General features: G+C 36.5%; 1 protein-coding gene across 1 annotated transcript in view; it reads right to left on the reverse strand.

Annotated features, from left to right (window-relative positions):
* Nucleotides 1-13,890, reverse strand: part of CENPI (centromere protein I) — a 45,216-nt gene that overhangs the window by 17,982 nt on the left and 13,344 nt on the right. The window contains exons 6-14 of the mRNA XM_060137511.1: nucleotides 8,767-8,815; nucleotides 8,455-8,501; nucleotides 4,595-4,684; nucleotides 4,128-4,250; nucleotides 3,727-3,894; nucleotides 3,456-3,576; nucleotides 2,233-2,324; nucleotides 263-380; nucleotides 115-179 (exon numbers count right to left, since the gene is read on the reverse strand). Coding sequence (XP_059993494.1) covers nucleotides 115-179; nucleotides 263-380; nucleotides 2,233-2,324; nucleotides 3,456-3,576; nucleotides 3,727-3,894; nucleotides 4,128-4,250; nucleotides 4,595-4,684; nucleotides 8,455-8,501; nucleotides 8,767-8,815 — 873 coding nt within the window. The remainder of the gene's footprint in view (nucleotides 1-114; nucleotides 180-262; nucleotides 381-2,232; nucleotides 2,325-3,455; nucleotides 3,577-3,726; nucleotides 3,895-4,127; nucleotides 4,251-4,594; nucleotides 4,685-8,454; nucleotides 8,502-8,766; nucleotides 8,816-13,890) is intronic.

A 13,890-nucleotide genomic window follows, 5' to 3' on the forward strand; every position in this document is an offset into this window, starting at 1 on the left:
CCAGGTCCAAGCAACTCCTGTTACAAAACACTGCTATAGTGTGGGTTTAAAACTGTGTACCACCAGCCACAGACTAATATTTCCTATTGAATCTAAGCAAGACAATTTTTTTACCTTGAAATAAATAGTTGATGTAAAGAAGAGCCGTGACAGATGGTCAAAAAGAAGTGGTTTCACCTCTAAAAGTAATAAAAAAAATTATTCAATCCTTTTAATTAATATTACATTAAATTAAATGACTCCAAATTTTCGCGATACATACCAGAGAAGCTACTAAAAGGAATCCAGCTCACAAGTTGAAGGAACTGTGATCGACAACAGAGGCCATCCCAGAGAGGAAGGCTCTTATACAGGAATGCTTCACAGGAATAAAACCCCTCCTGTAACACAAGTTGATAGTAAAACCTTGCATGGAACTCTTCAGTTGTAATTACTCTTGAAACAACCAGTTTACTTTGTGCTATAGTTGTTTTACCCTTAGACTAATGTTTTTTGTCATAAATATAATTAAAAGCCTTGGATTAGGTGCCAGACTTTCTCATAAAAAGGATCAGATGATTAGTATTTGGATACATTACCATCTTTATCAACATAGTTTTCAAACACCATAAAACTTTACCAATTGGAAAGAAGGTAAGAAGTCAAGTTATGGAATATTTTTAAAGATAAATGAAATTGTATTATTTTGGAGTACATGATAGTCAATAGAGTGTATACAATGTTGTATAATAAGGCTGGAATTTCATTAGGGGCCATAGACCAAACCCAAACTCTGGGCAGCACCATCTGGAGAGGCCTGAATGTCTAGGCTGCCTCTGTTTTTACCAGAGTGAAGATCCAGGGTTTTCCCTTTTAACTTTGTCGTCCTGAGCCTTAAATAGTGGCGTGCACCAAGACTCTATTCTGGACCTTCTTTTCATGACATGAATTCTGTGGACAATCTCATCTATAACATAGCTAAAACCACCACCTATATCATGAGGAGTCCTAAATTTCTGCATCTCTAGCCCAAATCTCACTCCTGAGCTCTAGGCTCATTATCTAACTGCCTACTGGACCTCTTAGATATCCCACAGGCATCTTTCAAATCAAATATATCTTTCCTTCCTAGCCTGCTTTTCTTATATTCCCATCATCATCCTCCCAAGCAGGAAATCTAAAAAATCAACCTAAATTCACCCTTTTATCCTCACCACCATTATCCACACCCAACTTCTAATTCAATAGTTTCACACCATACCCTTAAGATTTATTCAACAAACATTTATTGAGAATCTCTTTTGTATCAGGTACCAAGTTGAACAACCATACATGAAGAAAAGTTAGACATGGTTCCCACCTGTCCACAGCTCATAATGTGTGGAAAAACAGATGCTGAAAGTACCACGATACAGGTAAACACAGAGAGCTAAGGAAGCACGTAGAACAAACATCTAACCCAGACTGAGTAAAGGCTTCTTGATGGTGCTGATATCTGAGTGGCAGCTTAAAAGTATAACTCAGGGTTACCCAGGCCAAATAATTAATTGGCTGGAACATATTTGACAATCAAAAAATGTTTGTTGATTATAAGGACACAAGTAGTGACCCTATGAGATTTATCTTACTGGCTAATTCAATTAATTTAATGCATTCAATTACATCTTCAGTTTGTTCTCTTAAATTATAGACCTTTCTCTCTTTTTTGGGGGGGTAGGGGGCTCACGGGATTTTAGTTCCCTGACCAGGGATTGAACACAGGCCCTCGGCAGTGAGAGCGCCGGAGTCCTAACCACTGGACAGCTAGGGAATTCCCTATACCTTTCTCTCTTATTTGCATAATTTAACAAATTCTTTCTTCAAATCCAACAGTACAAAGATAAACGACAGTGCAACTTGGCTCTATTTATAATGAATTTTGAATTGAATAAATATTGTTTACAAAAGATGTCAAGCACTAAAGAAAAGGTTTTTAATGGATATCTAAATAAATTAAGAAGTGGTGGGACTTACCTGGTAGTCCAGTGGCTAAGACTTCACGCTCCCAATGCAGGGGGCCTGGGTTCGATCCCTGGGTTCGATCTAGTTCGTCAGGGAACTAGATCCTACATGCCTCAACTAAGAGTTCGCATGCCACAACTAAAGATCCTGCATGCCGCAACTAAAACCCAGCGCAGCTCAATAAATAAATATATATATATATATATATATATTTTAAATGGTGAAGTGTGTAGGAAACAAGCAGAATCTTACTTGTAAGAAGCATTCTGCCTTGAGGATAGTGTCCAGGAAGTTGGTAAATTCTTTTCCATGTTCATAATTATTCACCTTGTACCAAATACATTCTGGAACAAAAATATTAAACATAAGGCTCCGGTTGCACAACACTAAAAATTACACAAAACATAACCACCACAACTCTAAAGTGACAAATAAATGACAAATATAAACAAGCTATCTGTCTCATACATCCTAGCCAACTCACACTGGAGACTATAATATATATGTGGAAGTGATAGTGTGATGTTTCTCAAGAACTTGGTAATATAGGGGGAAAGCTTACGGTGAAAAAATAAACTAGTAAATGTTACATATAATGAATGTGATTAGCTTTATGCCACACAGTAATCCAAAAGACTATAAGTGTATGAATTAAAAGTTTGAGAATGCCTAAACTTCAATTAGGGTGAGCTGGGGGTAATCTAAGGGTGGCAGAACTTTAGTTAGTGGAAATCTAACCAACTGTATCATATCCTATGTAAAGAAAGACTGAGTAGGAAAAGGAGAGTTATCCTGGAACCGACTAAAACTGACCTTAAACACTTGAAGAGTCAGGATTTACTTATCCAGGAAAGAAATAATCTGGTGAACTCAATACTATGTTTAGAGAAATCGACCTCCTTGGAGGAATGAAATGATCAGGCTTTACTATGGCCTGGATGAAAAACTCCCTCACTGCCTTTTCCTTCAGTTCTATAATTAAGAAACTTTCTGATGACTAATGTGGCCCCCATATATATTGATAGCAGAGAGGAGCTATTCTAGTCGGCAAACATGAAAATTTTGGTCACCAGAATTACTTCTATTATGAAATAAAAAGTTGACATTCTGGCTTACACAACAGTCTCTGAGTTTGGTTAGCATTAATCTGATGGTTCTGGGGGCTTAACAGCAAGTTTCTGAACATACAAAGATGAAGAGGCCTTGGACTGTGACAGTCATCAAAGTAGACCCACCCAGTGAGTTTTGGTGGCCATCCAGCAGTGTTTCCTTAACAATACACCTCCTTTCTTACTACCCCTTAAAATTACAACAACAGCAGCATTCAGGCTCTGAATACATGATTACCGGAAAAATAATTACAGCATATGAAGGCTCCTCCTGTCTAGAAGTTGGCACCCTTTTAAAAGAAACCCATTTGTAAACCATCTTATTTCTTCTTCATTCATCTAACACTTCTAAGTATCAATTTTTACCTTCTTGTAATGTTTGACTCAACCAGTGATAGAGCCTCAGTAAGACTGACTCATCTCTGACACAGTTAATATAGTGTAGTAGCAGAGAGTTGTTCAGCACTGCGCCCATCTGAGAAGGCAGCTGCAAAGACAGAACAATCGGTCAACTGTAAGTATATAAAAAGGAAATCAGAGCAACAAGGAAATCATCAGATAGGAAATACATAACAAAAATAAAGGCCATGAAGATCAAATGGAAAATGCAAATAAGCACATGGTCCAGGTCACATACCTCTAAGCAATGGATGTTCTGTAAGAGTTGAGGGAAGCTTTTAAGCTGTTCCAGTGGAAATGATCCATTGCTACTGAAATAATCAGAAAGATTCATCCCCTTTTTCCCACTTTCTTTACTGTAGTTACGGGAATTTAGCACTGGTATAACTGAGTGAGAATTCCATTTCTAAAAAAGAAAGATAATAAAACAATCTATCAATGGACTAAGCAGATTACAAACTATAAATGTAAAAGCACTTGTTAAGGTGGTTTAATGAATGGAGTCTGAATATAGTTTGCATAGAATACTGGGTAATTAAAATGTACTTAAATATTTATAATCTCTTCCAACATCTGAATGGTTATTGTTTGAATTTAATAAAAGAAGACTGCAAGTCACTTGGGGTTTTAGATACTTACTCTTTTTATAGGATGGACATTAGCTAACATCAACTTTAGAGGTTCTGGTGGAAGTCCCTGATTCCTTTGCCTCACAGCAAGTAGAGCTGTCTTCCACAGATTCTCTGAATTCTTAAAATAGATCTATAAATTTGAATGTAAAGTACACGAGAGGAGGTATCCATAAGTCGGAGCAGCATAAAACCTAAAACTCTTCATTAATTGAAAGTATATTAATTATGAAATATTTTACACCCATGCAAATCCATTTAAGTTTTTTTTTCTAATCAGGAATCTATTACATTGAATGGAATACATTGAATGGAATCAAAATGAAGTGCTAATCCCTAAAAACACTCAGAAACAGCGCCACAATATTAGATCTTAAAACAGTATGCTGTAAACATTTTAGTCCAAATCTATAAATTAACTTACTCAAAACAACATATTTCTATCTCAATATGACTTACTGCTCCTTAATCCCTTACCTTCTTCCTCATAGGCAAAGATACAGAAATCAAAGTAGGAACAAAGAATTTATATAGTGACAACAAAGCCTGGAGATGAGGCTGCATTCCCTGAAATAAAATAAGAGTTTCAATTTTCAATTCTGTGGCCAGTAAGAAAAAAAAAGTAACAATAAAATAAAAAGATTAAACATATATTCAGACCCTAATTTTATTATGTGATATAGCTATAGGAAGATGCTATAGAAAATCAAGGAATAGAAACTCAAACATTTAAATCAACTATCATAAAGCAACCCTCGCCAACTTGTCATCTTCTCCTTTGTGACCTTTTTCCATATTTTACTTCTTCCTTATATTTTCTCTCTTCTTCTCTGCCCGTGCCTTAGGCTTACCAGTCATATCTGCTAGCATGGCTTACTCTCACTGGTATAATACTCAGGACTCAAAGTTTACTCATTCTTGATTTAGACAGGAAGGTGGAAGGACAAAAAGGGAAGCCAAGAAAACAGAGCAAAGGAAATATTAATACCTTAGCATCATGATCCTTGGAAAATGCACTAGGATATCTAACAATTAGTATGCAGAAGTCAAACAGCTTGATATAACTGAAAAAGTCTTTACAAAAACATTAATTTTATGACAGAAGTCCTTACTGCTGGATACCTGTGTTTGATATATCTGGCTATCCAGAGGAAGCATACCACTAAAATTCCAAGGAAGAAACCAAACTGTTTTATTATATTACTATTTTATTGAATCAACTACTATACAAAATAAGGAAGGCAGAAAATGGGGATTAGAAATACAGTATTCCTATTTTATAATAGCTTCCTGAAATTAAATTTATGATAACAAAACCAAAATGACCCAGGCTATCTATGCTGAAATATCTTCTGATCTCTGTACTCATTATCAATTAGTACCAGAGTGTTTGCTTTGAGTTGGAATGTTTTTGAAAGAGCAAATACTTAGGAGTGGAGAGACCTTTAGAACTTATTGTCTAGTTAACTAAACCTATCTTTATTGTTAAAAAGTTAACACTTTCTTAAAAGAAAGAGAGAGAGAGACTTCCAGTTAAACATGGCATACTGAACATACATGTTTAATTCTGGGTCCTCATAAAGCCCCACTAAAAAGTAAAGGAATGGAAAAATGCATAAAGCACAAGTTCAAAGAGAACAAGAAGGCAGACAATAGCACATGTGAGGTCTCAACAAGATTTTGGAACCTCAAATGAAGATGGACAAACAATAATCAATTTAGCAGAATAGAGAAAACGAAAGCTAAGGCAGCAACAGAAAAAGCCTCAAAAGCAGCAGATTCATGCTTGAGAACTCCCAGAAAGGCTCAGAAATTTGAGGGATCAGATACCTCTGAAAAGTGGAGGTGCAAGAGGGCTGAAAAACAGAAGGACTGGTTGAAAGCCTACATAAGAAGCAGTTAGAACCCCAAATTCCTTCACTACACTGGCAAACATCAGGGTTTTACTCACTGGAGATAAAAGCTGGACTCATACAGTTTGCAGAACTGAGGGAGTGTACCAGAACCTATCCCCAATCTTTTCTACTGCTTAAGTCCCAGAGTGCTAGTAGCCAGGTTTATAGCCCTGTGGCAAGTAATTTTACATGTCAACTTTGCTGGGCCATGGGGTGCCCAAATCAAATGTTCTGGGTGTTTCTGATGAGATTAACATTTAAATGGGTGGACTCTTGAGTAAAGCAGACTACCCACCATAATGTGGGTGGGCCTCATTCAATCAGTTGAAGGCCTATACAGAACAAAAAGACTAGCTCCCCCAAGCAAGAGAGTATTCTCCACCAGACTGCCGACTGCCGATGAACTCAAACTGTAACATCAGCTCTCCTGGATCTCCAGCCTGCAGGCCCACCCTACAGATGTTGGACTTATGAGTCTCTATAATCTTGCGAGCCAATCCCTTATAAAAATCTTTCTCTATATATACACACATCCTAGTGGTTCTGTTTCTCTGGAAAAGCCTGACGAATACAACCCCTAGTCAGGAAACAGGAGAATTTTTATTTTATTTTATTTTATTTATTTATTTTTTGGCTGCGTTGGGTCTTCGTTGTTGCACGTGGGCTTTCTCTAGTTGAGGCGATCAGGGGCTACTCTTTGTTGAGGTGCGCAGGCTCTAGGCACACAGGCTCAGTAGTTGTGGCACACGGGCTTAGTTGCTCCGCGGCATGGGGGACCTTCCCAGACCAGGGCTCGAACCCGTGTCCCCTGCATTGGCAGGCGGATTCTTAACCACTGCGCCACCAGGGAAGTCCCCAGGAGAATTTCTTAGGAAAAATGACACCATCATCTGGGGAATTTCCCAATGAAACATCAAGATCCTACAATGAACAAGTCCTGCTCACGTACACAAGTTTCCAATGACCATTTTAGTGCTTTATTATTAAATATGGGCAAACAATGTTTACCAGGTATTTGAGGAAAGCATCTACCATGAAAGACCAAACAAACAAGAAAGGAACTCCCCCTTCCTTTTCCAAAGACTGCTCTCAAAGGGCCTGGTGCGTATAAGATAACAACATGCCTGCTCCACTTCCCACCATTCATGCTTGCCACCAGAAAGACAATTTCTCTGTTCTGTGTCCATCATGATGGGAAGTTATGGGGCATGGATGGGTATAGAGGGGACACAAACCTTTGCAGGTATCAAAAATTCACATACCCAATACATTTGCTTACATGGGCTGATTATGCCTGTTACCATTTTACATGTTCAGTTACATGTGAGCATGGCTATGTCTTCTAGGCTCGGTATTGCTGGATGTGATCAAAGTCACCAAAATCCAGCTTATCAAAACAATTTTATGAATGTATCTTTATAAATAGGCATTGATAATGGGGTAATTTAGTAATGTACTATATAGAATATTAATAATGAAGCCATATATTTAATGTCTGGGTTAAAAATTTTTAGACACTGTACTGAGTCATTTTTTTAACTTGAACATATACTTGTCTCAGTTAATACAAATCAACAAGATCTTATTTATGGTAAGATTTTCTTATTCCATTGAATTGTTTTGCTGTTAACATGGAAAAATGTATATCGTTTTCATAATTTCTATTAATGTGAAATAAAATTAAATTTGGACAAAAACATTATCATTACTATCCTCAGAGAGCTACGAGAATATACTGCACCCAGACAGCCAAAATAGGAAGCTATAAAACAAGAACAATCATTGAATTGTACCAACAGGAAACCTCACAATGGAGAAGCACACATGTGCGCATGTGTTTGTATTTTTCATGAAATTTGAATGCCTCTACATAGGTTACGCAGGCTTCAACAGTTAGGCATAGGCACTACAACTTCCTATTGTTTTACACCCAAAGCTTCACAGACTTCTGTTACCTGGCAGGTATAGGGGAAATAACAATGCAAGAGAGCTGTAAGGACAAGAGATAAAAGTCAGGGAATATACTGAAGTTTAAGTATCCAGAAAAGAATGCTTTCCTAGATCACAGCCACAGAATAAATAAGCTAGTCACTTTAATAAAATAAAGTAGTCATTTTTGACTACTCCCTAACACTTATTTTCCAGCCATACCAACCCAGTTCCGTAAACGGTTTCTGCTATTTGGTATCGACCTGGCTTTGCTCATGCTGTTCCCTCTGCCAAGAGTGCCCTTCTCTTCTTTCTTGGCCTAGTTAAATTCTACTCACCATCACCACTCCTCCTTGACCCCAGTCTGATTCTGATTTTTTATTTTGTTGACTGAGCTCCCCAGGCAATTAAGTTCCTTGAAGGTAATGACGCATTCGATTTTACATCCGCAAAGCCTAGCTCGGTACCTAGCACAAAGTACACTGGCCAGTCTTAGGTCTTTTCAGTACTCACCATTTTGGCCTGAAGATCAAGCAGTTTTCTCACACGAAATGGTTTGACTAGAAAAGGTAAAGAAAAGAATTACTAGTCTGTGGTTCAGAATAAAAAGAAACCTTGTTCAGATAGCTTCTCCTTACAACACATTAAGAATATAATTACGCTGTTCAGTTAAGCCATTAAGCAGATGCTCTTAGATAAAAGTACTAAAAAGAAATCCCACAAAACCTTGTCATAGAACTAATGCTAACAGTTAACTTTATAAAGGCCGATACAAATGCTAATTCCACAGAGTGAATGTAATACAATTGGAATGAAAATACTCACCATTCTCTTTTTTGGTAAGTAAATACAACAAATGGCAGACATAAGGGCACTGTCAAAATATAAAAAATAAAAGAAAAAAATGACAATATATCTTGAACAGAGCAACAATGCATTTTCCTCAAATGTCAATCTTATACTAAGAAAAAAGGCTTTGGGACTTCATTGAACAATAGTTTTACAAAGCTTCTCTTTTTCATACTAAATAGTAGTGATAAAAAAAACAACAGTTTTAATTGGCATCCCTTTATGCCATTTTAAAGTTATTTTTGGAATACAACGACAATGCAGACAATTTGAAAACCAGAAAAAGATTCTTCTACCTAACAAAAATTCATGTATTCCTTCTAGTAGGTCCATATTTATTAAGATACAAACTTAAAATTTTTATCCTGATTTCTCACTTAAAAGTGTTTTCCCATGTTACTTGGTCTTCAAAATGATCATTTTCAATGATCTTAATATTCCAGTGAGTGGATATACCAGAATTTAATTAATCATTTAGCCCTCAGTTTGGCAAATATCACATAATAAATTTGTTAAACTACTAAATGATTCCTTGGTTCCCTTATACCACTTCATTTTGAGCGTCCATTTGTTGAGGTTTTATTCTAGATCAGGGGTCAGCAAACTACAGTCCACCTGTTTTTGCAAATCAAGCTTTACTGGAACACAGCCGCAGTCACTCATTTATGTATTGGCCATGGCTGCTTTCTCACTACAACAGCAGAGCTGAGCAGTTGTGACACAGACTGAGTGGCCTGCAAAGCCTAAGATATTCACTATCTGGCCCTTTACAGGAAAAGTTTGCTGATACCTGTTCTAGAAGAAAACTAGAGTAGAATATCTTCAGGACCAGAGGGTGGCAGTGTTTTTCTTTCATTAAAAAAAAATGATAACCATAAAATAAAACATAAAAAAACCCAATAAATTAGAGTTCATTAAAGTAAGAATATCTGTTTATCAGACAAGGAAATAATACTCTATTGGAGGGATGGGTAAACAACAACCTGTGGGTCAAATCCAGCCCACTGCTGGTTATTGTGAATAAAGTTTTATTGGAACACAGTCATTCATTTATGTATTTACTGTCTGTAGCTGCTTTTGCACTACACCAGCAGAGTGAGTACTTGTGACAGTATGGCACTCAAACCTAAATAATTACTACCTGGCCCTTTAAGAAAAAAATTGCCAATACCTGCTTTAAACGTTAGGAAACTGAAAAAGTAAATTATTAAATAGGACTAGAGAAGGCAACAAAAGCAAAGATTTTCTTTAAACAAACTCAAATTTAGTAGTCTTGATTCTAAACTTTGAAGTACAGCATTCCATATTGCCACTCCTTTACTTAGAAATGGGTTGATAAAGAATGAACATACTTGTAATAAGTGTGGATTTATATATAGGGTCTTCTTGTTTTTAAGGAAAGAATACATGTTATGACCAAGTCTGCCACATTGTACACAAAATATAGTAACTTTCAGTAAAAAAAAACCAAAAAACAAAAGGAACTCACTGCCTCACATCCCTAGGATATGAACCATTAGCAATACCGTTTATCATGTTGGGTATGAAACGAGTGCCACCCTAGGTCCCAGCATTCTATCTGACATTCTCCTTTAATCACATCTAGAAAGGAAAAATTCATGTGCATCTAAGACTTTACAATTACTTTTCTGGCAAATAGTTAACCACCACATCTCAGTCACTACAGAGTCAGGCGCCTGCCAAGTTGTGACTTTTAATGCTTTTAAAAGTTAGGATCCCTATTTCTTGATCTGGCTGATATTTATACAAATATGTTCGGTTTATAAAAATTAATTGAGCTGATAACTTATAAGTAATTTTGTGTATGTATACTTCAGTAAGTATTTTTTAAAAGATAGAAAAAAAGAAAAGAAAAAGAAAAAAAGCAGGCCCCCTTCCCCTCTGCCATGCTGAGCAAGAAACTCTCTAGTCAGCATCATGAAAACTACTCAAGTATATTGCAATTATTTGACAAACATTTATGAATAGCTCCTATTCATTCATTCACTCATGAAACAAGTACTTATTAAGCAGTGGATAAAACAGACAAAAAGGTCTGCTCTTATGAAGTTTACAATACTAAATACCTGGGTTATAAGAGGCTCAGTCCCTGCCTGGAAGAACTCCTAAGTATGTATCCAAAAGAATTCTAAGCAGGGACTTGTACAGGCACTTGCATGCCAACGTTTACTGCAGCATTATTCATGTTAGCCAAAAGGTAGAAACAACCCAAGGGTTCATCAACAGATAATGGATAAACAAAATGTGGTATAAACATACAATGGAATACTATTCAGCCATAAAAATGAAGTTCTGACACATGCTATAACATGGATGAACTTTGAAGACACGCTAAGTGAAAGAAGCCAGACACAAAAGGACAAATACTGGATGATTCCACTTACATGAGGCACCTAGAATAGGCAAATTCATAGACAGAAAGTAGATTAGAGGTTCCCAGGGGTTGGGTGGAGGAGGAATGGGGAGTTATTGCTTACTGGCTAGAGAGTTTCTGTTTATGGTAATACAAAAGTTTTGCAAATAGATAGCAGTGATGGTTGCACAACATTATGAATGCAATTAATAACAATTAATAACACAAAAATTAATAACACTTAAAAATTTATAACCATTAATAACACTTAAAATAGTTAAAATGGTAAATTTTACATTATGGAAAAAAGATAACAGGTTAAAAGAATGAAGTACTCATACATGCTGACAACATGGCTGAATCTTGAAAGCATTATGCTAAGTAAAAGAAGCCAGTCAAAAAAGACCCCATATTAGGGACTTCCCTGGCGGTCCAGTGGTTAAGACTCCGTGCTTCCACTCTAGGGAACCTGGGTTTGATCTCTGGTTGGGGAACTAGGATCCTGCATGCTGCGCAGGGCAGCCAAAAACAAAAAGAAAAGAAAAAGAAAAAAAGACCCCATATTGTATGATTCCATTTATGTGAAATGTCCAGAATAGGCAAATCTCTAAAGACACAAAATAGATTAAGAGTTGCTTAAGAACCTCTATATAGGAAGATGGGGGTGATAGCTAAAAGGTATGAGTTTTTTTTTAATAAAGTGAAAGAATGTCACAATAAAGCAAGTCACATGACTTTTTTGGTTTCCCAAGAGGTATGAGATTTTTAAGGTGATGAAAATGTTCTAAAACTGACTCTGTTCATGGTTGAACATATCTGTGAACATACTAAAAACCAGTGGATTTTACTTTGAGTGGACTGTATGGTATGTGAGCTACATCTCAACAAAGCTGTTTTAAAAAAGTATCCAGCGAGAAAAGAAATGACATACTACAATTAGACTGATTCGACAACAATGGAAAGGAGGTGCCAGTGCAATATTGTCAATGTCCTGAGAGAATTTCACTGTCACCCTAGAGTTCTACACACAGCAGAACCAATTTTCAAGAGCAAGGGCATAGTAAAGATATTTTTAGGCAAAGACAGAGTATACCATCAAAGATTTTACTGAAAGAATATTCTAGAAAATGAGCTCGATTGAAGGTCTGAGATGCAAAAACAAATGATGAGCAAAGATATTGGCAAATATGTGGGCAAATCTAGACAAACACCAACTGTGAAGAAAATAATGTCTACTGTATGTGTATGTGGAGAAGGATGGAGAAGAAAGAGCCAGAACTAAAACCAGATAATAGCATATAATCTGGGAGGGGTGTGATCAGAGTTAAAGCATTCTAAGGTCCTTGTATCATTCAAGATGAAGGTAAAGATATTAGTTACCTTTAGACTTTAAGAAAAAAAATTAAAAATTTAAACTGAGAACATTATAAAGTTATTCATTAAAAAATAATAAACCCATTATATGCTAGATGACATATTTTATGAAAAATAACTACATTTTCCAAACAAAAGAAAAACAGTAAGAAGGATGACACTGTTTTACATTTTACACTATATATGCATGTTAAAATAGGTACAATAACAGCTAAAACAACACACACAGAATGTGTAATTTCCAACCAAGAATGGGGGAAAACCACAATCAATCCAAAATAAGAGGGATGAGGGAAAGAATCAGAAAAAAGCAGATCATTTAGAAAGCTCAAAATAAGATATTGATATTTCAATTCATTTCTACTGTATCAACAATCACTACAAAAGTAAATAAACTAATTTTCCAGGTAAAAGTGAAAATCATCAGACAGGATTTAAAAATAAAATCTAGTTATATGCTATTGAAAAGAGGCATCTAAGGGATTTCCCTGGTGGTCCAGCGGTAAAGAATCTGCCTTCCAATGCAGGGGATGCAGGTTCGATCCCTGGTTGGGGAGCTAAGATCCCACATGCCATGGGGCAACAAAGCCCACACTGTGAGCCTCAAAGAGACAGCCTGCCCGAGTGCCACAAACTACAAAGCCCATGTGCTCTGGACCCTGTGCGCCACAACTACAGAGCCCACACACCCTGGAGCCCGCACCACAACTAAAGAGAAGCCCGCGCACCACAACGAAGAGCCCGTGCTGCAACGAAAGATCCCACGTGCCGCAACTAAGACCTGATGCAGCCAAAAATATAAAAAGAAAATAGTTTTTTAAAAATAAATAAATAAAAGGGGCATCTAAGACATGAGGGCAAAAGAAGATTTTTCAAAAAACCAAAAGATGGTAATATACCAAGCAATATACTAGCCAATGTCAATATCAAACGAAATGACTAAAACAAAAAGCATTTCTAACAAAGGGCAACTCCATGATAAAGGTTTGATTCAGCAGGACAATATATGAAAACTATAATTGTGCATATACCTAATAATAGACTCAAAATATATAAAGTAAAATTTGACAGAACTTTAAAGGAAAACTAACAAATCTGCCTTCATAGTGGGAGATTTTCAACATACCTCCCTCTATAATTGATAAATGGGCAGCAACAACAATAAATCCATAAGGATAGAGAAAATTTCAATTCCAATAACCTTCATCCCCTCACACTACTTCAACAACTCACCCCATTGTCACTCTGAATCTTGTCATCACATTGAACCACCCCCTCCTGAAATCTTAAACTCCACTGCTACAATTTCTATTATTCCAGTTTTTAAACCCAATACATTTCCTGAATGTCAC

Source organism: Lagenorhynchus albirostris, chromosome X (assembly GCF_949774975.1).
Source record: "Lagenorhynchus albirostris chromosome X, mLagAlb1.1, whole genome shotgun sequence".
In the NCBI taxonomy this organism is placed as follows: domain Eukaryota; kingdom Metazoa; phylum Chordata; class Mammalia; order Artiodactyla; family Delphinidae; genus Lagenorhynchus; species Lagenorhynchus albirostris.